General features: G+C 40.1%; 1 protein-coding gene across 2 annotated transcripts in view; it reads left to right on the top strand.

Annotated features, from left to right (window-relative positions):
- ATG2B (autophagy related 2B) overlaps positions 1–27,934 on the top strand; it is an 860,766-nt gene that overhangs the window by 361,594 nt on the left and 471,238 nt on the right. For both annotated transcript variants that reach the window (XM_069208269.1, XM_069208268.1), the window contains exon 25: positions 5,960–6,052. In XM_069208269.1, coding sequence (XP_069064370.1) covers positions 5,960–6,052 — 93 coding nt within the window. The remainder of the gene's footprint in view (positions 1–5,959; positions 6,053–27,934) is intronic.

Genomic DNA, 27,934 nt, shown 5'->3' with positions numbered 1-27,934 from the left:
TTCAAGTGCTTACGTATCACTCTCTCCATGCCAGTATTTGTTGAGTACTCTTTCTTATTCACCCCAATTTTACATGCCTTACAGCTGCTGCACTTCCAAAAGCCAGTTTTCTGTAACCAGTTTGCTTTTGTAGTTTGGAAATGGCTGTGCGATAATTTATCCCTTAAGTTTGCTGTTCTTCTGAAAGTCATTAATGGGTATTGTCCCATGATTTCCCCCACTATTGGGTCCATTTGTAAAATTGCCCAATGGTTTTCCAAGATTTTACGAACTTGTGTAGCACTCTGTGAGTATGTTGTTATGAACCTCAGCTGTTGTTGTTTGGCATGTTTAATGGCTTGGTTTCCTCCATGAATTAGTTGTTCTCTTGATGATTGTTTCACACGTTTCTGAGCCAGAGCTAAACACTTTTTCGGATATTGTCTTGCCAGGAATCTCTCCTCCGCTAATTTCAAGTGCTTCTCACACTCTTCCGGCTCTGAGCAGATTTTCTTTATTCGTAGAAATTCACCATAGGGAATGTTCCACTTTGTTCGTGGTGGGTGAAAACTGTTAGCATGTAATATGGAGTTCGTAGCTGTTATTTTCCTGTGCAATGAAGTCTGAATTGTCCCCTCTTTAACATAAATTTCTGTATCTAGAAATGTCACACGTGTTGCACTGATGTCGTAGGTGAAATTAAGTTTGGCTACATTAGAGTTCAAGATCTTAAAGTATTCATCAAATTCTGACTCCGTACCATCCCAGATAAGAAAAAGGTCATCAATAAACCTCAACCAAGTCACTACTTTTTGTTGGTAAATCTCGTTTTCTTCTGCCCAAGCTATTCGTTGTTCAAACCATCCCATCGTCAGATTCGCAAAATTGGGAGAAAAAGAAAAACCCATTGCCGTGCCCTTAATTTGCAGATACAGTTGTTGGTTAAACAAAAAATAATTATTTGTTAGACAAATGTTAATCATTTCCAGAAGCATCTCATTGTGTTGATAAAAACGTATATTCCTTTGGTTGAGAAAGAATTTGCATGCCTGGATTCCTATTTGATGTTCAATGTTCGTGTACAGCGAAACTACATCCATTGTTACTAATTTATAGGTGTCCTGCCAAGGTATCCCTTCCAATTGTAACAGTAAGTCTCCTGTATCACGTAAATAGGAGTTCAAATTTCTTTCCAAGGGTGCTAGAAAGAAATCTATGTATTCTGACATAGGTTCTAATAGAGATGCTTTGGCTGATATTATAGGTCTACCTGGTGGATGTTGCAAATTTTTATGAATTTTAGGGAGGAAGTATATTGTTGGAGTTACAGGATGTTCCACTAACAAATATTTTGCCTCTACTTGATCAATGAGGCCTTGATCTTCCCACCTTAAGATACACGAATTTATCTCCTCCTTCAGTTTTATTACTGGGTTCCCAGTAGCAAGTGCATAACAGGTTTTATCCGACAATTGCCGCATCGCTTCTTTCACATAATCCTGTTTATTTTGTATTACAATGTTTCCACCTTTGTCCGCAGGTTTGATTTCAACCATTGTTTCCATCTGAAGTCTGTGCAACGCCTGTTTCTCTGGTATGGTTAAGTTCTCCTCTTTCTTATTCCAATTCTTTTTATAAAGATCATGAATGACCATCTCCGCAAATAAATCTATTTTATTCCCTGCTGGTAGTGCGGGGTAAAACTTGGAAGGTGGTCTTTTATCTGTCAGGCCCGCCCCAAGGGGTTTAACTATTTCAGTAACTTCCAATGGTTTGTTTCCCAGATCTAAATTCACCAGAGTCATCAACGTCTCTTTATCTCCCACAGTAAGGTCATACTCCTGTGTTGGTGGATCATTTTTCTCTTTCATTTTAGTTTCCGCAAAGGTTTTGGCAAGTTTGATTTTGCGTATATACTTATAAAAGTCTATGCGTGTTTGTACTAAATCCAAATCTGTAGAGGGACAGAATTGTAGCCCCTTTTTTAGGAAAGATTCCTCTGATTGGGACATTTCTCTGGTGGAAAGATTAATAATATTTAGCTCTTGAAAGTTGCCGCTGTTTGAGCCCTGGTTTTTCTTTGTCTTCCCTCTTTGTCCCCTTCGTGTGGGTTTATTCCTTTTGCGCCTCGTCCTCTTCCTCTCCCTCTTGTTTTGACTTGCTGATCTTTGGATTGTTGTTGGAGGGCGAGGCGCATCTCGTTTAACAAAGTTAATTTTACTCCCTGTGTATTTATTGAGGTTGATTCTCCTTCACTGGATTCATTATCAGTTGACCTTGATTCATTACTTGATTTATCCGATTTTTCAAATTGGGATACATCTATTTGTTCCTTCAACTTTGCATATTGAAATCTCCTTGCAAAGGTGAAAATTCTCCCCTCTTCATAGTCACTTTTGTCCCTTTGAAATTTAGTTTGTTTGCGTGTTTTCACAGTCTCCTCATGTTGTTGAATTTTTGAAGCCATTTCACTCCTGATTTTACTTTCTTCTTCAGTTAATTTTATGCCCGCAATTTCTTGTTCTAAAGCCTTCAATTCAATCAGAATTTTATTCAGTGCTATTTCCACATGTTTGATTAATATCAAAACTAATCCCTTTGATGAATCCAAGATATGTGCACCCCATTCTTCCAACAGTGCACTGCTTGCATCTTGGTGACTGGGCATGATACCAATTCGCAGGCCTCTTGGGATTCTGTTCACTTCAACATATTTCTTCAGGGTAAAAAGTTCCCACCATTTATTAATCTCTTTGCGTGATAGTTTCTCCCATTCACGTAATTTCATCTTCACACCACCATGATTCTGCGCCACTCCACTACTTTTGCCATTCAAGTTTGAGCTACTTGTCGCCTCATTAAAAATCTCTGCAGCTGTTGCAGTTCGTATAGCTTCTCTTTCCTCCATTGTGCATAAAACAACTCTATTTTGCTTGTAGATCCCACTAATGTACTTCACTTTTCAATTTAAATCCTGTGCACACACGACCACCCCTTTGGACAACAGCAAAGGATTCTCATTACCATGTGTGTTTGTCGGGGTTCCCTTTTAAACCATCAAAGAATAGAGAAAAGCTGAAGCCGCTTTTGCACCTACGTGTCTGTTGTTTTGACTGTTGAACTTGCACAGATACCAATCTCTCCTTTCTGTAACTTAAGACGCCAATTAAAGTTTCAACAATTTGCTTAGTTTCGATATGCTCAGAATTCCCTCAGGACTTCTCACACTGCAAACAACACTTCGCATTCATATATTTTCTTCGGTTTTCACAAAAGACAAGCCCTTGAATAATAATATAAATGTATGTTACTTTGGGGGCGTTTGACAATTCTTCATGAAATTTTCAAAACTAGTTTTCTACTCATTTTACCTGCTGTTTGGAAAGTTTTGGGTTGATTTGTCAAGCGGGGGCTGACAAAAGGTAGGGTCCGAAAACACACTTCTCCATTCAATTTACCATAGGAATTTTAGACACAACTACACCCCGAACTTCTTAACAGAATTACACCAAAGTTGGCAGAGAGCTAGTTCTTGGTCCAGAAAAAGCGCTTTTTTGTAATTTGATATGAACATGTTCAGTAGTGTTGGAGTTATTAAGAGCGAAGATTTTTGTATAGATTTTTGTATAGCTAGAGACGAGGATCCTTGAATCAACAGCAATGCGGTGGTTGGCTGGCCGCAACCTGAGAGAAAAGTTGCAGCTGCCGTATTGTGTATCAGGACTCGGTTTACAAGGAACGGTGCAGGGGGGTAAATGTTTAAAGTGATAGAAGGGGTCGGGTAGAGGTACCTTGACCCCATAGGACTGATGGAGGTGTCTGTGAGGAACCATTGCCCAAAAACATTTTTTGGGATGAGAGGATCAGCACATCCACCGTGGTGTCATCCCCCACCCATCCCATGTGAATCCGCTACAGATCCGCTAATCCAGATGCCAATAAAAAAAAAACAGTACACCCACTCACACACCAATGGAGACACTCACACCTACTCACAGACCCACACAGTCACTCACACACACACTCATACAGTCACACACCCATTTACACAATCACACACACACCCAGTCACATACCCCACACAGCCACGCACACACCCACTCACAGACCTACAGCATGAGATTGACTGAATGCAGGGCATTGGTTGCAGAGCCTGGCCATTGGCTGTGCACGCAATAGTTGGATTTACGTATGGTAATTAAATATTACTTTACATTAAAAAAGTAGAAATTCACTAAAAAAAAAAAAACACGGTTATAGGGACGTTATAGTTAGGAAATAGAATTAAAGAAATACTTTAGAAACTCACTAAAAACAAAGGTTATAGGGACGTTATAGTTAGTTTCAGATTTTACACACACATAACCATAGAAATTCAGCAGATATACTTGTATGCATCTCAAGAAACTATAACTCATGCCCTAAGGTAACTGTACCTCGCACCCTCACCATGGAATATTAATTACCCTACATAATTACATCAGTTATGACATCTTCTATGACATCATTGATAATATCACTGCAACATCTGTAATAAAATTATTGATGAGATAACTGTGCATGGCGGGAACGTGAGCACTGTTGCACTGATTGGCAGTTCCACAGGTCACAAAGTCCTAATGCCAGCAAAAATATTCTTCAGATAAAGGGAAATATTAGGACAGACCATGCTGAAAAGGAGACTTTGCTACAGGCTTGATTTGGAGGTAAGGGTGTTGCTGTCTGATCTCACAACCTTAGATAGAGAAGAAGTATTCCACACACACATTTGCAGTGCTGGCAAATGGTGATAATGTTCAAACTTACTGAAGGAAGGAAGTCTGATACTTGAATGAAGAAGGTTAGAGTATAACATTTTGGTAATGTGCTATGTCAACTGACAAGGGTTTGTAGTGGGAAAAAATATTCAAGTTAATGATCATCTGCCATTCTATCACCTATTAAAATCTGGTTTGTTGTACTTTAAGACGGAATGGCAGTATTTAATGGGTATGTTTTATTACTGTCTGCAGACTTGTTTTAATTTACTTTTTACACTTCCTATTTCAGTTTTCTGAAGTTGTTTAATGCTCTTATTCTGTACTAAGTTTAATGCTTTTTCATAAATAAATGCAACATCTTTAATTGCTTGGCATCCAAATCGGAGCTGATTAAAGATATCTGTGTGGTTAAAAAATCTGATTGAGCCTGCTTGTTTGCCACAAGTTTCTTTAGGTGAACTCACCAGTGCTTTTTGTGGTCACAGTTAATAACCCTGAATATCTGTATTGCATCCACTGAACAAATTTCCCTTATGCATTTCCCAGGATAACATTTTATGGCCTAATTAAAAAGTTGTACATGTTTTGATGCTCCTCTCCGTCCCAAATTGATATTAATTTAGGTGACTTGTGTGCTGTTAAAACTAAAATATGCATGCTTACTACAATAAAACTACGAAGTATGATATTACATGGCAGCAAAAAGAAAAGACTAAATTGTGATATCTGCAGATATGTAATCTTAAATCATACTGTAGCTTTAATAAAATTACCTTAGGATTTGTGTTGACTTGTGATCGCGTGAGCTTCGGAACAGCTTCTCACAAATGGTTTCTTGTACAGAGCAGCAACAAAGTTCATTCATTTATCAAAGCACCCCTAAACCCAGAGGATTTCTGTGATAGCTCATGACTTGTGTTCGCGTGGGCTTCTGAACAGCACCTCACAAATGGTTCCTTGTACAGAGCAGCAAAAAAGTTCATTCATTCATCACAGCAACCCTAAACCCAGAGGAAACGTGTGATAGCTCATATAGCTGAGGTTGGCAAGGGACAGGTTAAAGGACCCTTTTCTCAAATACAATGAGCCTTGCAGTCAGTTTACTCTGACCTCTTCCTGCATGGACAGCCATTGAAGGTAGACATACCATAACACTGTGGATAATATAAAATATACGACATATTAATATTATGAAATGACATATTTTCTTTTCTGCCTAGGCCCCTGCATTTGCCAACCAGGGCTCTTCTGACTGTGGAAACATTCAGTATCTCAAGAAGTGTTGCCTTTGATAAGCTGTCATCAACTCTCCGGTATTTGTAAATATAGTTAATTAATTGTGTGCTCTTTTAGACGTAAACTTGACGTATGTAGAGCTAAGATAGCATTCTGAAATGTCTGAAATGACTTTGTGTACTCAAATGAATAGGCGTTTTTAAAATTATTTGTAATTTTTTTACAAGAAAACATAACATTACATAACTGTGTTATCGACATTTTACAGGTATTTTTGTACTTTATTTAATCTTCCCCAGTATTTTCTGTAACATCTTTCTCTCCACGTGAGGTCTCATCTTTGATTAGCTTCTAGTTCCCCCCTAGTATGTCTATTGCTTGTAGATAACTGTAGTATTATGAGGTGTGATGTTTGAAATATTTCAGGAGCTGTTTAAAGTAATTTATTCTTCCATTCCCAGTATGTCTGCCAAAGAGGAAATACATATATATTCTCATCTATTCAATACTTCTGCCTTATCCGTAGTCCACTGTCGTCATTATCCACAGCTTTACTACTGTTTTGGTAGCCTACAATAGGTTTCCTTATTTTGTCCCGTTACATAGGTAGTGCACAAATGTTTTTTCTGACTGTCCCTTTTGACAGTAGATTCCCCTTGGTCCAGGAAGGCCCAGTCATTAGCTACCACTAGTTGTGAGGCCCTGTACTAATATTGAATGATTGGGAGTGCTGTAGCTACTATAAAAACTAACCTCTACAGAGCAGATAACCCTTTACTGGGACTTCCTAGGCCCCTTTCCCACAGCAGCTACCTAACTTAGCTCATCCTTCCATTTACAAAAGAAGGTTCCCGTCAGCTAGAAAGTGGTGTTTTAAGTTGGGTTTAGAAAGCGGGGCATGGGACCAGTGTCCTTTTGAGTAACGACAGCTGTAGTGTCCACTGGAGACTCGCTTCTTTTTTTAAACCTGACCATGCTTGTCATAGATTTCTTGCTTGAAAAGTCTAATTTTTTCACTTCAAGGGTATCTGAATCAATCTTCCCAGACCCTTTGCCAGGCTGTCATTGACTTCCTCACCAATCCCATGTTTGAGTCCTGAACAATGTAGATTTTGTCCAGATAATATTATATCCTGAGCCTGCTCGAAACACCTGAAATATGCCCCTCAAAGTCAATATTGTGTGACTGAGATGTGCCACATCGAGATGTATATCATCCACAGAGAGATATTATGACTTCTTGACTGGTTTGCCATAAAAATCCACAGAGTCTTTCTCTGATCTGGTTCCATAGCCAGGGTGCAAAAGAAGAGAGATGACAAAGGATAACACCCTTTAATTCCTTTTTCTGTCTGAAAGTATGTGAGGTTAACCTATTTGCTTTTTTGTTTTCCACTGGGTATTCATACAGTTGGTGCTTATTCCAAATCTCTTTTGCATGCGGAAGAGAGAGCTCCTTGTAATGGTTTCAGGAGCTTTTTTAGTTTCAGTGGATCAGATAATTCTGTTTGCTTCTTTCTTCTCCCATTTATCAATTTAGTTTTGTGACTTCTTCAGGTTCAGTCTGGTTGGGCGTTTCGATTGAATCCCATTTGGTCTCGGTATACCAGGCTGATCATGACTGTGTAATGATATTGGGTGCCTCATCCCTTTCCACATTTCTCAATTTGTAAACCCAGCAGAGCCCCTCCTTGAGTCCCTTACCCAAGCTTGTGATTTATAGACCTTATTACCCATGTCATTTAGCCTCTTTCTGCTCCGTTCCTATACACCATTTGGTTGCATCTGAGCCAATGCATTCAGTTGGGGGCCAATATCCCTTACTCTTTTGATCAGTGTGTACTATTTCTTAGTTTTTCCTATCTTTGTGTAGGTTTATAGTGTACTTGATCAACAGCCTGTCTGCAGATCCCCTCCTAAAGGGTATTTAACCAGTCCACTGTCCCTTCATTTTCCTCAAAGTATCTAACTTCCATGAGTGCTTCTTTCACATTCTCATCTCAGAGTTTGAGAAGCAAAAAGGCCACTGTTGAGTGGGCTGAGATGCCCTTGTCGTAAACTCCACTCCCACAATTCTTCTGAGCTCTGTCAGAAGTTACAACACCCTTAGTATGAGTCATGGGTTTTCCCTTAAGTGCTTTGATCTTCATTAGTCTGTCAGCTGAAAACGTTGTGCAAATTTATCGAGTTTTGTTTTGGTTCCTACTTGTTCAGGTCCCCATTTTTTGTCTCTTTTTTTATACCATCACATAATTGAAGTTGGCCCAATTGACTTGCAGTATGGAGTGTCCCACAGTCCTACTTCCCTCAGCATTCGTCTACGCTTATTGCACCTGGGTAACAGCCATTTGAGGCTGCTTATATTTTTGTGGGGCACTTTTTTAACTATCGGTGTTCCTCTGGATCCTTTGTTTGCCATAATCTTGTATTTACCGTTGTCTTTACATATGCAGATAGAGTTTATTGTACAGCTATTAAAATCCATTACAATTTCAAACCAGTGACAAACGGACACTACAAGTACAAAAAAAGCACACACTTCATGAGACATACACAGATTAAAAACCCTGTATTACCAATAAAGCACAGCACAAATGCCAGGCAATGTGATCACAATAAAATATTCAATTGCATTAAAGGCACACACATAGAAGCAGCAGAGAGTTCGTCAGCAAAACAACATTTGCATCAAAAGGGTACATTTCAATAATAACAACAGAGTCCAAACTACAATTTTCAAAAAGCGAAGGACATACTGCACATATTAATTAGTAGCACAGCTACATGAGTCGTTAAAGTGCTTCCAGGCCTGCCATGTACCCTCCCCAAGAGAGATAAACACATTCAATGTCAAGTGCACATACGCAGTGCAGGCAGCTGCATACATCCTTAAAGTGCTTGCAGGCTCCATTAATAGGATAGTAGCCATACAAATCTAAAACTCATGAAATATGAAAAATTCATCAAAGCCAAGAGGAGAAAAAGTTTTTGTGCGCCATTAATCACTGCTTGCAGTGCCCCTTGCGAACTTGGTTTGAGCAACGTTAAAAAATGTGGTCAGCGAAACATTCAACTTCATATTGCCTGGGTCCAAAGACGCAATAACGGCCCACTGGCAGAAGCAAACCCCCAGTTCATTACACTTATTCCGCAACAAGGATCTATGCTTCTTCCACAAAGCTGGGCACAAACATACCACATGTTCAAAAGATTCCTTCCAACTGCCACATCCCCTACGCCCTACACCATCCCCCGGGAAGAGCAACCAGTTAGGCAAATGCTTCAAAAAGGCCCAATCTCCCATCCTAAGGGCCATAAATTTATTTTTCATATGAATGCCATAAGTGCAAGAGAGATGGCCAACTGAGGCAGCTGGCTGATACATATCAATTACTGCCCAGGCATGTTTACGTTAAGCAAGAAGGGCTCTGTCTGAGTGGAAAGACTATAGTTGGCCGCTCTTTTTAATACCAATTTTAAATAGCGACTGTGATAGATTATCAGCCCAAAGAGCCTCTACTCTCAGTAGCCATTTGCAGTTGTCCAAAAAGCGAGAGTGTGACCTTTGTGTCTCAGTAGCACTAATTTCGAGCCATAAGAATGACTGCCCACTATTGCCTTCCGTAGCTTATGACATAATTTCAGAAAAGCAATAGCAACTACTGCCCACTGATCCAAGAGGCCAAATTTAAGCCAAACCTGCACAGGGGATGAGGATTTCGGCAAGTGAAAGACCCTTTTATAAATCTTAGTGACCAACATATTTAACAAACAAGTGTCCCTACCCAACATGACTTTCTGGTCATAGGTAAATGAGGGGGTGATCTTTGCTGTCATGACTTCCAACAATGGTAACAAATTTGGCCCCTCGAGAGTTTTAGATAGTTTCGAAAGAAAGACCTGCAGGGCCACAGCTTTTACTTCGACCTCCTTTCTGTGCTTAACAGAGCTGCCCCTGGCATCAAGATGCACCCATAAATATTTATAACAATGGTTCTAAGTGAGTTTGTTGCTATTACAATACCAGCTGACTTTTTTTTACCAAAGGAAACCACCTTTGTTTTTAGCATATTTACTTCCAAATCATTTGAAGCTGTATAAAGTGTTAGTTGGTTAAGCAGCTGCTGTAAGCCTATCCTAGTGTAATTGAACATTGCCAAATCATCAGTTTAAAGCAAGTGACTGATCCAGAGACCACCAATCTTGGGTGGATGACAATTGACAGCATCAAAGTGAGTTGACAGGTATGGTGTAAACAGATTAAAATGCAAGGGAGCAAGCACACACCCCTGCTTCACACAACAAAATTTGGGGATTTTTCTTGAGAGGGAGTGGCCATCTCCAAGTTTAATGTGTCAGTATGTAACTCAATTATAGCCTCCAGGAGCACATATGGGATTCCACAATTTTGTAATTGGTCCACAAAGAACCCCTGGGGCCCTGATTAAACGCTGCCTTAAAATCCACAAAGCAACAGTGCAGCACAGAATGTGATAACATTAACTTATCCATCAGAAAAGATAGAACTAATAAATTGGTTGATGTACCAGATGAAGCACTAAACCCAGTTTTCCCTTGTCTAGAGACTGGCAGCTGTCCCAGTCACTTGGTGTCCGTTTGTTGTTGCCTCAGATACTGACCCACAACTAGATATTGGATTCTGCTAGTGAGGGGGCACCAGCATGTTTCTTGGTTTAGGATCTCCCCATTGACGCCCTTCATGCCGTCTGTGACTCACTATCACTCTTAGGATTTTCCCCAGGGATCTTAGTGCCTCCCCAGCTTTGTTCCAGCTCCACTTCTCCACTGCAGAGCTTGGGTGTTCTTTGGGTGGTTGGCACTTTTTTTTTTTACTTGCTGAACTCCTCCACCTCTGCTCCATAGGCCAAGCCTCTTCCCTTCTCTGTCTTCTGTAGTTTTGGCACCTAGTGCATGGTGTACTTGGTGCCAATCAGGCCTTGATGATCACACTTTCTTTCATAAATGGCTCACCAACGGCTTCTTCTTCTGGTCAGCACTCCTACTCCTAAGGTGTAAGCTGGGTCCATTGAGGGACCTGAGGCCAATTCTGGACATCTGATTCCTGCTGTTTTTTTTTCTTGAAAATACTTCTTAACTGTATATAAACATGTTGCCAGATTACAAACCCTAAAATAAATGTATTCTAAGTAATTATTTGCAGGTGAAAAACAAGCTCAGTACTGACATGGTGTTCCATGACAATGGGAATAACCCATTAACTTTATCTTAATCGTAGGAACGTGGCTCATTATGGACGTGTGTCCATGTCAAAGGATAAGGCCGTCACCTGCAAGATGTTGCACAAATTAAATAAAGTAAATCTGTACCTAATCCCTGGTAGAGTGACACAGAGGATTAAGATTTTATTTGAAGCCATTGTTTTAAAGTCACACAAAACACAAAAATAATCTACATCCAATTTTAAAATAAAGAGAAAACATTTATGAGTAAAATAAGACAGAACTTCTACAAGGAGAATCAGCAATGATGAAGTTTTAAAGATTTAAGTGAAAATAGCACCAAAAAGCACAAAGCACCAATGATAGTTTAAAGACACTGTAGACTGAAACCTAGGTGTTATTTACTGATGACCGTGATGGATCCCTAGTCAGATGCGCCAAGTCTGGAAGTCAGAAAGTTTGACAAAGTTGTCAGAGCCTTAACCAAAAAAAGGACTTTGGCATTTTTTGAAGAAAATGTTATCTCTCTGCAGGAAAAATATGAAAATGTATCTTCTGACGTAGAACTGTTGGTCAGATATCTGCCGCAGGTTGATCTCCCTAAGGCTCTGAAGCTTTTGAGGTTTTTGTTTGCAAAGGTTTCTAGTTTCAAAACGGAAAAGGGCTTTGTTGTTTTTCAAAGATGCTGGAGGCTGGGTATTTTTCTCAATAGGTCCTCTGGGCTCTGAAACAAGCTTTTTCAAAATTTTCCAGACTTTTTCCTGCTGCCCAAGCCACCTTAGAAGTATGCTTCTAAGCCCTGAGGGCCTCTGGGGGGCACCTATACTCTCAAAGTGCCAGGCAAAGGACACCAACAAAGCCCAATACAATCCAAGTTCCAGTTGCCACTGGTCAGCTGAAAACTGTGGAAAGTCCTCTTCTGTGTCCTTGGTGAAGGGGGAGAACAGGTCACAGACAGTAGGCTTAACCCTATTCTGCTCTTCTGCAGGTCCAGAAAGTGTTATCAGGAAGGCTGGTTGGTGACCCAGATTTGTAGCGTTCACCAGCCTGTGGGTAGGGGAGACTCCTCGGCACACCCTAACTAATGGTGCAAAAGTTCCCGGGGCAACCTTACCCACTTTGCCAGTAATTCCAGTTTGCCTTTCTGCACACAATCCCACAGATTCTCCCTACTCCTAAAATCCAAGATTGGGAAACCCTTTTCTCTTTGGGTAGAGCCTATATGGCCATCCTGAAGCGTGGCCAGGGTAATGGGCAGTCCCCTCCTCTGTGGTCATTCAAAGCTGGTTCTCAGAGTACCATTCTTCCCTCTGGGTCTGGTGCCAGTCTTACTTGGGGTGGGGGCACAAGCTGGGGTCTTTCCAGGTGTCACCTAACATTTACTTGTGACCCAAGCTGGTCTTTTCGCCAGGGGAAGAAAACAACCCTCCACTCCCAAGCCATTATCTCTTTGCAAGCAGTTTTCACATCTCTTTCCAGGCCAGGTACTGGCTGGGCTGTTGCTATGGGGGAGTCACAGCCCACAAACTGCATACACGTACAGGTGCTGTCTAGGCTTAACCTTAAAATTTGACATTACTATTAGAATGGATTTGTATTGAACATAAAAATAAGTGTTTGAATGGAGTCTGTAGCTGGTAGAGGTCTAAAAGTATAGCTGAAAATGTATATTCTATGCCTCGACTTTTTTTAAGTACCAAGTCCAGGCTGACTAATGCTGAAGTTATTTTAGGCTTAATGACTGAGGGAACATGTCATTTCTAATGTCACACACGTTCCACTCTAAAATATTGTGTATTCTACCCTGTGAACAACAAGCTGCTAATAGGGGTGACTTGCTTAATATTTAAAATCTGGTTTTCCTGCCTGTCGTGCAGGTGATTTTGGCAGTTCTGACCAGCAGGGGTCAAGCTGCTGTGTCAGACTACACAATGTAGGTGTGAGCCATGGTTTTCCTGCCACTCTATGTGGATGGCACACTAGATGCTGCAATTCACACACTGCATTTAACTTCCCATGCCAAGGTGGTATTTTAGCACTTTATACTATGAGCTTATAGGAAAGTAAAATGTGTCAGTCGGGTTTTAAGGCAATTTTGATATGATTTAGAGGTCAGAGCACATAAACTGTGTACACTCCATAGCAGTTACCCAGTGTTAAAGTTCAGAATTACCAGCAGGTAAATCCCCAAAAAAAGAAAAACGGGAGACGGGGGGATTGACCACACAAAAGGGTTCACTTTGCAGCATTAGTTTAGCTCTAAATACTCCATCAGAATAACCTAATTAGCCACGAGCATTAAGAAGGCAGCAGATTTCATTAATTCCGTTTGAACATTGAAATTTCGATCTAAAAGACAGTATGTAACAACAGTGAGAATGCATCGGGAGGTACACTGCAGAATTTGCCCACTGAGGTCCTTATTACAAGTGACCCGATAATTGCCTCGGGGGTCAAACAGCAGCACAACAGGAGTGGGATCTATAGTGTCTTCTTAGAAATGGACAATATATACAGGAATCAGATTTAAAACATTTGATTCATCAGATTATTCCTCATTCCTGCCAGAATTTGTCACCCAGTTATTTTGTGCACTTTCAGCAGCCAGCATCCTAGGTGGAAACTATTTTGGGATCCTTTATGGGTCTGCTGATTTTCAACATGACTCTGAATCGGCATGAGCCTGGTAACTCCTGGTGGCAGGCACATCAGAGACTGTGAACTCGAAATGAGAGCCAACTATTGCTATAGTGAATGTTTTGGCACAGCTATTTTATGCAAATGAAGACTACATTTACATAACAATACTGTTACTAATGCTTCATCCATCCAGGATACTTCAAGGATGTTTTCAGCATGGTTTAATATAGACCAGCAATTGAATGAATCTCAGGTCTTTCTTTGTCTAGTACCGGAAGAAAAGGCCAATAATTGAATTATGTTCTTCACACTTTAGTGGATTCTGCTTTTACTCAAAACAATAATAAATGGATTGATGATGTTTGTTAACCATGCACATGCAGCATTTCTAAATTCAGTCACTGAGTTTGTGAGGGAGGCCAAGGCTTTCACATTCCATGTGCCTGTGCAGAATCTAATTAACTCTCAAATGTGATATTTCCATGTAATTTGTAATCAACACTTCATTCGCCCACTATATTTTAGGTTACTTTTATTTTTTCCTTTCCTTCCTTGCTTTCTGCTCCCATGATGGTATCTCAAGGCACAGACATAGCAGACATAGCCACCCCCTGGAAGAGCCCCTGATCGCTTTCTGCTAGGCTTTTTTGGTGGACCACTGGAGGTGAGCCACTCTGCCTTTATGCTTCCTTAACCCTATTCTGTTCTCAATGGCCTTACGCTTGGACTAAACTCCCCACCACTGCAACAACATGTTGTATACATTTTTTTTTTATCACAAACACCTGGATCTTTTAGTTTGTTTATTTTCATATTTTTGAGTTATTTTCATTTTCTGTTATGTCTATGTCCTATAAATTGAAAAAGGATTTTTTAGAGGAAACCAGCATTACAAATATATAGAAGGTAATATTGATCGTAATATACACATATATTATTTTGAAATGTAAAATTAATTTAGAATAGATTTTAACCATAAGCCTAAAAGCTTTTAAACTTCACATTTTTGTTTTGAAGCAATTTCAGCTTTGGAGGTAAAAAATTGTTTTCAGCCATAACAACTGGAGCTCTTAGTACTTTTTTAAATCATATTTTTCAACTTCCTCTTTGAATGGTATGAGTAAAACATAATATTGTTGAAAATCTCTCATGTCACTAATTTGTCCTAGATCTTGAGGAGCCACCTGATTTCATCAGTGGAATTAAATACTTCACAGACATACATTGATAAAAAGGGCATAAAAATAGAAAGTGAATTAGCGTTTGAAGAGATAAATTAGCAAAGGGGCCAGGATTGACAGTATGAATTTTGTTCATCCTGTGGGAAATGACAAGAAAAAACTGCATAGAGCTCAGCATAAATGTGGTTATTCACCATCAATCATAGGGGTAGAGATGAAATCTGAGTAGGGTTCCAATGTCAGTCTAGTCTTTAATATACCCTTACAGCCTGCTGCTGAGGACTATGCTCATTGTTAAACGCACTTTCCAGGTTATAGGACAGAGATAAGGGCCTACAACAAGGAAGAGGGCCTTTAAAATACCACTATAGCCCAAGGCAGAAGAACTGTAAGGCAGTTAAAAAACTACAGGTAGAATATTCTAAAGTAAAAAAAAGGAGAAGCAAAAAGACAAACATTGGAATTTTGGAGCAGAAGTATCCTCTGCCTTTTGTAGCCCTGCACCATGTTATTGTTTTCCTTGAAGCTCCCAGAATTGCAGTGTTCAGATGTGACCTAACTGATGGGATAATAGATTCTTGACATTTAGTATCCAGAGTAAAGAGTAGTTCATGCTCATTTTTGGCCCTGGATTTATCTTGCATTGTAGGGTACATAGATGTGTAAACGTATTTGGTCTTTCCAGGTCGAAACATTGTTTTCCTGTATAAATTGAACCATGGAATTAATCAGGCTTCAAATAATCCTTTTTATTTTTTCGCTTTAATTCAGTTGCCAATTGTACCTGGCCAAGTTCCAGACTAATAAAGAAGTTGATCACAGATAATCTTCCAACTATTTAAGACTCAACTCATTATGACATGTAAAAGTAGGAGTACACAATGCAAGCCACTATAACGTTTTACAGAAGTTGTTTTCAACCACCAGCAGCAGGCCCCTGACATCAGAATAAGCCCAGATACCAGCACCAGTGCTGGCTGTACAGATTCACTTGTTTCCCAATTTTGTTTTTGCAAAATTTAGTACAGCATCTTTGGTCTGCAAGCTTTCAAATTTGTAATAGCCTAGCTCATGTACCTAGATTATTGAAGATTACACCAAGATAACTAAAGGCATACACCTTGCCTATTATGTTATTTTGTACAATAGAAACTCTAGGTCTTGATCTCTAGGGATCCATAATCAAGGTATGGTCTTAGAGAAATTTGTTTTTAGATTTAGAGCCTCCATCGTCCTCCAAGAGTCCTTGCAAAACAATTGCTGCTCTTGACTTAAGTACAACATATTCTGCATTATGATGGATTGGAATATCTTTGTTACCGATGTTTATGGTATCCAGACTTAAACTGATTAGATGCTATTCCAATTTGTTGCTGTAGAGTAAGAAGAGAAGCAGGTGAGTTACACAACCATGGTGCCCCCTGATAGCTATTTTATGCCTGCCTCAACATTCTCCATTTGCTACATATTTGTGGCAAATAAGTCCATGTGGAGGCGCTGTAGAACATTTAAGATACCTTCATTTACACGCATTAACATGAGGATGGACCAAAGCTTAGCCCTGTTGACACAGCCAAAGGCCGAGCTTATATCCATAAAGGCGAACGTTCCTCCTGTTGCAGCAGTATGTTTGTTAATTATTAAGTTTGGATTAAGACATGTACAGTCATCCCAAGCCCTTCTCTAAAACAGTTCTGAGTTTCAACTAAGATGTTTTTCTCCTTCGCCCAAGTAAGAAGTCTCTCCATGATGACTCTGCCACCTTAATAAGCCCTCTCTAATCTGGGAGGGGATGTCCTGATGCTCATACACCAGAATGATTAGTCTGCAACAGGGAATAACCTCCCTGCAGTCATCTCAGTAATCTTGGACTGGAGGGTGGACGTAAGTAGTTTAGGATGGCCCATGACTGTTATTGCCCCTAAGCAAATACAGTTTGCGATGTGGAAGATGGCCGGGCTTTTTAGTAAACCGGTAAACCCAGCTTGGATTGTGTTTAGTGATTCTTTTCACTTTTACAGTTTTTAGGAGACCCGTGCGGTTGGGCCGATCCTCAGATCAATGTACAGAACCTTTTTTTAATTAATGCTCGTCCTTCAACTATGAGCTGGGCATTGGGAGCCTTATCATTGGGCAAAGATCTCAGTTACTCACGCAGACAAGGAAATGCACATCAATTTCCTGGGCATTCTGGGGCTGAACATTCAATAAATTCATCCATTTATATTAGATCTATGCCTAACAATTTATTTTTTAATTCTAGAGGCAAATTTTTGTTCTCTCAAGGGCAGCCCTTACCTTATTTTAGTGGGAGATTTTAATATAACTTTTTAACAAATTGATTGGATTACTCGAATTACAAAGCAAGAGGATGAGGCAATAAGTACCCCCCCCCATAGATGCAATCCCTTTAGCAGAGTGGTCAGTAGCTGCTATGCAAATAGCCTCACTAACTATTTCATTACAGATTGTGTGCATGTAATTGTTATTCAGAATCAGATAAGGAAAGAGGTTTTACCTTTTCTAGATGGGGTTTCAAAAGTATGGTTATATTCTATTAGATATAAGGTTGTGAGATAAGTTAGTGGATTTTAAGATCTGGCCTAGATGTGATACTTATCACTGTGCTGTCCATTTAGTTATGGGAGAAGGGTTGTTACAAGATGAGGCCATTCAAAATGTAACCCCCACCACTGAGCCACTAATTGTGTCTAAATACAGGTGGATTAAGTGGCTTAAAATAAAAACTATCATCTCTAGTCTAACAAGAATTTATAATCTTTTTAGTTCAGCTTTAGTCCATATGTGGATTTGCCTCATAATGAAATCCCCATTGTTGAAATTCATAGTCTTCTATTTGATTAACCTTTGTAGAGGTCCCTAAAGTCCGTAAGTCAGACAAAAAAAAGGCATGATCTTTGGTATACAAGTGAATGCCGGAAGCACAAATTGGATGTGTTCCTAGCCATTAAATCTTGTGATCCATTATCAATTCGTGCAGCCAGAGGACTCAGCCAGTAATTTCACAGTGGGGACAGTCAGTCAGGGAAATGAGGACGATAGCATCTTAGATCCTCTCTGTCTCCCTTTATAAATATCAGGACAGGTATTGATTCACACCTTAGGTAAAGGTGAATTACTTTCTTCATTCATTATATGAGTGATAACAGAGACTCAGAGCACTGTATTGTTCTTAGAAATTCATGGGACTCCCGTGTGGGACCAACACTTTTACTGGTAGGGCTATCATCAGTGGCTTTAATGACCCCATATACACAAAAGGACACCTTCCTCCTCGTGTCATATCCTGAGTTGTTATCTCGTTTAAGACGAGATTGTAAAGATAAATATCACTAGGACAGGCAACCCAGCTAATGGCTGTAATAAGAGAGTCGAGCCTTATGCCATTTAGAGAGTTAAGATAAGGGGCATTAACCACTTTCCAAAAATAATATTGATCTTTAGATCTACCAGCAGAGCCCACTCCACTGGAGGTGTTGCCCAGAATACCTGTTTTCATAGCCTTAATTGCAGTTTTATTTATAGTATATACTTCACCTTTATATTGTGGGGAATGGGTTTTGTAACTAAATCTAAATCAGAGAAGGCTGTGGAGAATGTACTATCAGATCACTTGTGCTTTTTTCCAAGGAATTGAATTCCTACTCTCACTCCTCAAGAGGAATCTGTTGCACAAATCTTAAAAAGACCTCCCAGAACCAATTGTGCACACCTTCGTCCAAAAGGCACTGTTCTATGTCCTTTTATTGAAGCCTGAATACATCTCTTAATAGATTGTCAGGATTGACCATATCCCATGTCAGTCTTTTTCTATGTTCGGTAGTAGAACCCTTATGAGGCCTAATATTCACCCTATTGAAGAAATTACTGGGACATAAAAATGTCAAATGCAGGGGATTGTGATCACTGAAATTATGAATGAATACCAAAAATTACATGAGACAATCCCATATATTATTGATGACAGAGATGTAATTTATGACGCTCTGTCACTACCGAGAGTCTACAGTTGAAATGCAATCTGAGGTGGAAGAAATGTCACACGTTGTACTCAGTCAGAATCTCTTGTAATGCCTTCTTTTGTTTAGATCTAGTATAAAAAGTGCCATCATGGAAGAGTTCTTGTCCCCTTCTCATGACTCCCAAATAGAAATCATTAGTCTCAATTTAATGTTGAAGTCACCAGCCAAAACAGCAGGAAGCTCCTAACAAAATTAACAGATTACTCATGATTAATTTCAAAAGCACAGCAATATTGGAGCAATCTGAGCCCTTAGAATTATCATTTTAAAATGTAAAAAGAAATATGAACCATGAATAATAAAAGGTAGGTTAATAACAATATTGGACAGTCATGTAGGCTCTTCACAACCTCACAATTCAAGGGTAACAAGATTCATAGTAAAAGCCCACCCATTTCTGACTCCACCCAACAGAGACAGCAGAGCCTAACTAGCATGGGTGCAACAGCCTTAAATGGATGGTGAGTTCACATCCCAGGATTCTTGTAACATGAGAATGTTAGAATTTCCGATTAAGTTAAGCCACTCTTCTGTTTTTCATTTTAGACAGTGTACCTGCTAAATTCCAAGAAATTAATTGTATGTTATTATCAGATATGACCAGGACATAAGCCATATGTGAATTTGATATGATATAGTATATCACAACAGATATTGCCTGACTCCTAGATAATGTATTATCTTGTAATAGATCAGAAATGCTAGCATTATCATATAAGAGTTAGTTTAAGCTATAAACTGGATATTGAGGAATGTATGCGGGTCATAAAAATTCCTGAAAGAACAGCACAAATTCCTGAGTCCACCGACCTACCCAATACCATATTGGAAAGCCCTGTACCTAAAAGGGTTTAATTTTTTTAAGTAAATATGATACAGTCACCTTCACAGCTTTTAGGTGATTGATAAATCCAGGACATCTATGCATCAATGCGTCAAAAAGACATCATCAACCACAATAACACAGCCCCTAATCTGTTGCAAAAACAATGAATTATCTTATTCTTGAGTTGCACTGGATCCACAATTTGTCGATTTCTTAATGGGGAAAGATTTTCTAAAACCATAACATCAGGCGCTGCTTGCCAGGTATGGTCAGTGACTGTCAGTGTGAACTCACTCTTTCAGGGTTGTGGTTCATTATTGGGTTCTGTCTAGCAAAACGTGGTATATTCAATAGCACAGATATCCTTTTCATGTGTTCTGAGGAGTTTTGCATATCTGTATCACTCATTGTTGAAACGTTCCAAGAAACAATGCACTTGTCAAATATGAGATTCAAATAACAATAGCCTACTTTTAATTGGCTTAAGAGCTGCATTTAACAGGGCTTGCATTGTACCAAACAATCAACAAAAATAGATGCAAATTGTGACAAGACAAAAAAGTCAAGCACCCCTCCCCCATCTGCCCCATGAAGCTAAGGTTCATGCAAAGGTTTGCTCCCAAATGTAGAGTGGGACTACCATTGGGCCTGAGATTGTTCTCACTGTGAAGCAGCATATTCACAACAAGAACGTCTTTGAATGGACTGATGGCAAGAGAGGCATTGAGACCGGAGCTTAAGTGCTGTTCAGTGCCACTTTTCCTTCATTAAAAGCCTCAGCAGCTTTAGCTAGAAAGTTTTCCACTAGTAAAGAATATTGTTTTCTTTTTCTTACCAGAGCCTGGCACTGCGGGACAGGTTGGAGCATTTTGTAGCTGAGTGCTCAGAGGAGTGGCCTCCTTCCTCCTCTATTCACAACCACCAAAAGGACTTTTGTCTGTGTAGTCCCAGGCCTAAGCCAAACAAAATGAAATTCCAAAAACAAGTAAGAGTCCTGCGCTGTGGGAGAGGTTGACATTCTTTGAATCGCTGTGCTCAGGGTAGTGGCCCCCTTCCTCCATCTTTCATTGCCTCCACGGGACACACCGGGAGAGGTTAGTGCATTTTGTAGTGGGGTGCTTGCGGTGCAGCCTTTTGTGGCCTTTGGTTCCCTAACCTCAGCCGGGTGACTTTCTTTACTATCTGGGTTTGTAGTGTCTTCAATTTAGTGTTGATTTTCAGATAGATGGTTTGGTATTTCTTTATGGTCCCCACGGACTGACTGTCAAACACAGAGGGGGAGTTTCCAGTTTTTTCTACTTGAGGCTTCCTCCTGAAGTTGCATACTGATCACGCCACTAAAGGGGCCTGCAGTAGCTAGCAATAATATTGCTCTCTTTGTTGTTTGCACATTTTTATTTTATTTTGCTAGGCTCGTCTGATATTATTTCCTTCTCTTTGCTTTCACGGGTGTCTACAGAGAGTTTATTTACTTGACTAGTGCAAATGTCATCTGTTCCCCACTATAGCTTTATGAATGGGTCTTTGAGGACAGTTTCTGCCTTCATCTGGAGTGATGCTCTATAACACGTTACACTAGGTTGTTGGTCTTGTATTTCTTTATGAAATATGAAACAAGTAATATTTGGCGGGTGCTTGCAATGCCATGATGTGTTTTTGTTCCTAATAAAAAGTATTTCAACATTTAAAAAGTTCATTCTTAACCCATCTACAAGGGGGGTTGATGCCCAAAAGCTTAACTGGTCTAAACCTATTAGTTTAATACTACGGTTTATATATTTTTTTAAAACAAGAATCTAAAACTCTGTGAATAACCCAAGAGTACGAAATTCCAAAATTTCTCTTAATGCTAAAGAATTAAAGTTACATAATTTTAAAAACCACTACCACCTAAGTAGAGATTTTGATGTCCAGAAGCTCCTTAACATCAATGGGTTTCCCAACACATTCTACATGATCATGCAATTAAAACTCTGCAAGGGCCTTCAGTTGCTCCTTATGTCTGGTGCTACTATGAAGCTATCCCTAAAGTGGATTACTCTGAAGAATATTTAAAGTCTAACATATTTAAAGTTTGCCATATTTAGAATTTGGTGGATGCAGAAGGTTAAACATGGTTATAATCTCTACATAGGATATCGATCTGTTTTAGTGAATTTCCAGCATATGCCAAACTCTAAATAACTCCCTCTATCAATTTCCTGCTTGGGAAGACCATACTTTTAATGTGTCTTTTTTAACTTTACATACCAAAAATCACTTACTGCTGCTGATGGCAGTCATACCTTTTCTCACTACATACAGATATTGTATTTTCCTTGTTGGGACTCTAGATTCTGTCTGGTGTTGCTTATTTGCTTTTTAGATCCTCAGATGTGTTTTTGGTCCGTATCCTTATCCGATTTTGCCTTCTACATCTCACCTGGTTTCTAACTTTAACTAAATTTAATCTATCTCCCACAGGCTAGGCTCTTGACTATTTAATGAATATAGCTCGGGCTGAAACCTGCTCTTCAGGCCGAGAAGCACAAGCCAGCCTCAGTCTTAGATTGAGGTGTACTGCTATAGGGTAGCAGCAATACAGAGATTACAGCTGTATAGGGTTAGCCACTCATGCAATCCTCTTTGCAGTAGCAACAAGACAGCAGTGATCCTGCAGTTCCCACCTGGAACCATAAATAGGAGTGTGTCATCCATCATAACTTGGGGCACATAGATCGCTCTCTTGTGTCCTCCTTTCTCTGGCAGACCCCACCTTCACCCTGCTGCGCCTAGCTTCTCCTGTACTTTCACTTCTCCTGCATCATTAGCAGGCTCCTTCCCTCTCTTAGCAGGCAGGCTGGATTCTAGGTTTTTCAGGTCGGTGAACAGCTCCTTCTAGCAAAATAAAGCTCGGGTGATGTGCCCTTGACGCTGTGGAGTTGGCTGTCAAACAGACACCATCTTGATGATTGTAGTAACTTCCAAAATGCGCTGTCTTACAGTAGGGAGTCCACCAGTCACAGAAAGATTGAGAGTGGTTCTGTGGAGATGTTGGTTCTCTGTATTCAACAGCAATTACAGCCGTCATTTTTATTATTAAAGGTGAGAAACGTGGGACATCATACACATTCTAGGAGAGTTTCTCATTATGGATAAACAAGGATATGAATTTGCATTAAGGAGGAAGGAAGATATAAAGCTGATGAGTGAAGGTTGAAATTTGCTACTGAAAGCCCATTGATGAGTACTATTCTACTTTCTCTCTTAGCTTAAAATTTGTGTAGGCTTTGAACTGGCAGCATTGTTAAGCAAATCTCCAGAAGTGCTTGATTAGAGTATTTTTAATAGTTGGTTGAGGGTTTGTGTTTTCTCTTATAGGAAACTGCTAATGGCTTAACAGCTTGTCTGAGAGGGATTTCCCTTAGAGATGATAACCTTATGTTTCAATCAGAGTAACAGGGACAACATTGGATTAACATTGTCAGCAAAATAAATGACCATATTGAAGTGGTAATCTGAAAAGGTGGTCAAGACCATTATAAAGTGAGGTGGTTGTTTTTAAACTAGTACCTGGTACCCGAAGTGATGACTATTGTTTACTCTTGTATTCAGTTGAAAATCTTCTACGGCCTTGTGAAAACTGTAAGAACGTCTTGTATCTAATTCTTCTTATATTTACTCATAATCATCTCTCTTTATTCACACGTGTACGATACATAGAAGCCATATTTTAGCAGTAGTTAGTAAATGTCACCATGTATGATTAGGAAAAGGAGTGTAATTTCAGTATATACATTCTGAACAAGGGTACAGTCCATCCTTTCCGGACAACATAGCATAACCAGCACATTCAAATAAAATCTGCATTGTTACATTGACTTATACTGGGCTCAAGGTAGTGGTTATGTAAGTGTCTGCCAATACCTTTTGGCATTCTTTTGGTATACTGCAAGTTGTACTCACTTCAAGTATTTTAATGTTGTTTTTGAAACTCTCTCCCACTTATTTGTTAGTGTAGAACAGGCTATAGAAATTACAAGAGGCCAAAGCCATTCGAGAAGTCTCCTCAAAACTACTCAACACCAGCAGTGCCATAGTCTTTCTTTGATATTGTTTACAAACTTCCTTAGTTGGCCAAGAAATAATTTTAGTCCTTTTTGAGTAATAGTCAAGTAGAGCAGTTTCGGGTGACATGAAGACGTCTCTTGAAAGAGTTGTCCACCGACTACCTCCAGGTTCATGCCCATCCCCTATATTGTTTATCCTTTTTATTTACTATTTACATAAATTCTGCTTCTCATCTTGGAAGTAAAAAATTACAACTACAACTATGCCAATGGCACCCAAGTAGACTGAACCTAATGGGTACCAGAAAATAATAGCTCAAGGGTGTAGGAGATATTTTGGGAAATAAAAGAATGAATGGATCTAAAATAGCTTTACGCATTGGGTATTGTTAGCTTGGCACGAGCAGTCAGGCTTATCTCAGAGGCAATGTGTAAAATATTAGTACACACCCGCAGTAACACAGTGAAAACACCACAAAAGTATTCCACACCAATTTAGACAAATGGCCAATATGTATCTGAGTAAAACAAGACCAAAAAGACAAATATTCAACATACACAAGCAAAGATATGAATTTTCCAAGATTAAATCTCAGTAAAGTGCTTAGAAATGCAGTAGCTCCAACTGGAGCTATTACAATGTCTTGACGGAGTCATTGCCAACAGTCCGACGCCACTCATGAGGGAGTGCGGGGGCCGGTCACGGAGTCACACTGACCCCAGGTATAGTACCTTGGAAAACAAGGAAACAAAGACGTTGCACGGAGTCGGGGAGGTGAGGCATCGCTGGAGCTGGTGCGGCATCGGTTACTTACTGCTATGGGGAAAGTGAGGTGTTGATTCCTTACTGCTAGGCAGGGGAGGTGAGGCATTGGTTCCTTAGTGTTTCAGGGGTGGTGATGCGGCATTGATGGTGAGTCTTTGGTTCCTTATAACAACGTGAGATTGAATAATCCAACTGGTCAAGACTCAAGGTGTCGACTCTGCGGTGTCGCAATTACACCACAGGGGCTGCAGCGAAGTTGGGTGTCCTGGACATCGGGGTCCAGACACTCAAGACTCACGGTGTGGCGGGACTTAGGAGGCGCTTCAGCAACGTCAAACCTGCAGCTTCGGTCGCAGACGGACTCAGCTAGGACCACGGCTCCGGTGCAGGCAGCGGCATGGAGTCGGACAGCGGTGCCAGTTCTGAAGTCGCTCTGGAGTTGAGTTACTTGGTCTCTTCTTGGTTACAACAGAGCTCACTTCCAAGGGCGCAGGAACTGGATTTGGCACCATTTGGCGAGCCAGGACTCTCAACAAGAAAGCCAAGTTGCTGGTAGATGAAGTCTTTGATGTCTCTAAGACCTCTAACAAGAGGCAAGCTCAGTCCAAGCCCTTGGAGAACCTTTGGAAACACGATGTAGAAAGCAAAATCCACTCCTTTCATTCCTAGGTCTGAAGCAGCAAGCAGCAGGCCAGCACAACAAAGCAACAGGTGGAGTGGCAGTCCCTCCTGCAGCATCTAGCTCTTCTTCCTGGCAGAATCCCCTCAGTCCAGAAGAATTCTAACTTAGCAAGGTCAGAGGTCCAGTACCTATACCAATTTCTCCCTTTGAAGTAGGCAAACTTCAAAAGAAAGTCTTTGTAGTGCACAAGACCCTGTCTTTCCTGCCCTGGCCCCAGACACACTCCAGGGGGTTGGAGACTGCTTTGTGTAAGGACAGGCAAAGCCCTATTCAGGTGCAAGTGTCAGCTCCTCCCACCATTCTAGCCCAGGAAGAACCATCAGTAAATGCAGGGCATACCTCAGCTCCCTTTGTGTGACTGTCTTGAGTAAATTCAGAAACAGACCAACTGTTGTCCTGACCCAGACTTGTATGCTTGGTTAAGCAAGAAAAAGCCCCCTTTCTAAAGGTGCCATTTTCAAACTTACAATTTAAGAACCAACTTCACCAAAACATGTATTTTTTTTAAATTATAAGTTCAGAGATCCCAAACTCCATTTCTCTATCGACTTCCAAGGGGAATTACACCTAAAAGATATTTCAAGGCAATCCACATGTTACCGTATTGGACAGATAGCTCTTTCAATAGTGAAAAACAAATTTAGCAATATTTCACTATCAGGACATGTACAACAAACCAGTACATATCCTACCTTTTAGATACACTGCACCTTTTTCATGGTGCTGCCTTGGACTTGACTTAGGGGTTTCTTACATGTAGTAAAAGGGAAGGTTTGGGCCTGGCAAGTGGGTGCACTTGCTAGGTCGAACTTGTAGTTCAAAACTGCACACACAGACACTGCAGTGGCAGGTCTGAGACATATTTACAGGAATACTCATGTGGGTGGCACAATCAGTTCTGCAGGCCCACTAGTAGCATTTGATTTACAGGCCCTGGGCACTCCTGGCGCACTATACTAGGGACTTACTAGTAAATCAGTTATGCCAATCATCGAGAAACCAACCACCAATACAATTTCGACAGAGAGCACTTGAACTTTAGCACTGGTCAGCAGTCGTAAAGTGCCCATAGTCCTAAAGCCAGCATAGATGAAATGCAGCACAGGCAAAAATAGAAGGTCAGAGGCAAAACGTTTAGGAATAGCCCTGCAAAAATGTGCCATTTCCAACAAAGATAAAGCAAAGTTGCTTGTCATTAATCGTAACTCCTGATGAAATAATAAGCCAAACTACTCTGATGTAAGGTGGCCGATAGTTAAATAATTCTAAAGGACAGGATCAAGCCCTTGGAGTGATAGATTATGATTAAAGTTTCTGGTTTTCAGTGCAAACCTATTATAACTGATATTGGAATAATTGCTTTTCAGTACAAACTGAAGAATTCAAGATTTTGAATGCATGAAATAGGGAAAAAGCTATTTTTTTATAAGCAATGGTAAAACACCAGCTACATAATTTTGCATGGAGCGAAAAAAAGAGTAAACATAGATAATCCCTGATTATTTTAAATCTTTGAAAACATCAGAAAATACAGTAATAAACTAAAATAAATTAGAAACAGGAAATTCTAATGATAAACAAATACGTCTGGAAAGCCAAATAAATTAAGTGATTTCATCCACTTGCTACCACTTTAATATTAATCAAGAGAATGAAACCCAAATTATAGAGCGAGTATAGCCGGGGCAGTAGTTGGGGCCAAGCTAAACTGTGGTCATACTCTATGTAAGGAGCTTTTGCTATTTAGCCTTAATGGGTGGGTACTTCCACTCCATATTCTCATCTGCAGCAACACAGGAAGGTTCACAGGTTTGTTGTTAGGCTGTGACCTATTAAAACCATATCCTCCCTTCTAGAGGGTGCAATTCCGGTATCATCATAAAAAGACCCAAGCCTACTGCTTAACTGGGGGCTACTAGTGATCATATCAGATGCCTCCCTTGTTTCATTCTATTGTATTCATTTCAATTTGGAGTTATTGCGCATGTGAAATTGGAGCAATCCACTCCTTCAGCAAAGAGAGCTTCTTTCTAACAACAAACTCACAAGCACTTCAAAGGACTCGAGACATAATGCCCTATTGCATGCAATTCCTATGTTCTGTGACTGGAAGCAGCTGTTCGAGCCCCTCTCTGTATGGCTTTACATCATAGGCAACATTCAAGAAACCCTTCTGCTTAAGTCACATGAGTTGTATCTTTTCCTGTGTATTGCTAAACCGTGTACTCTCAAATGTTCAGGTAATATGCTAGCCCCAGCCATTTGAAGGTCTATGAAAGGTGATTCCACATGAACAGTGCTGGAATTGAGAGCTGTTTTTACCTAAAATAATTTTCTGTCAGTTATGTTTGAGATGGTTTTAGACCATGTAGACTATATTATTGCAGGGTTTCACATGATCAAGTGAAAGATGGCACTTCATCTTACACCATAGCCTTGTGTGTTTGTATCATCACATGCTTTCTCCTGAAACATACCTCTGCACCTCAGGAATGGGAGCTCAATTTCTATATGGTATCAGTAAGTAGGGCACTGGAAATGGGGCTGCGTATCCTTTGATTAGGAGTTTCA

Source organism: Pleurodeles waltl, chromosome 9, assembly GCF_031143425.1.
Source record: "Pleurodeles waltl isolate 20211129_DDA chromosome 9, aPleWal1.hap1.20221129, whole genome shotgun sequence".
NCBI classification, from domain to species: domain Eukaryota; kingdom Metazoa; phylum Chordata; class Amphibia; order Caudata; family Salamandridae; genus Pleurodeles; species Pleurodeles waltl.
The sequence above is the reverse complement of the archived record's forward strand: the minus strand, read 5'-3'. Positions and strand labels throughout refer to the sequence as shown.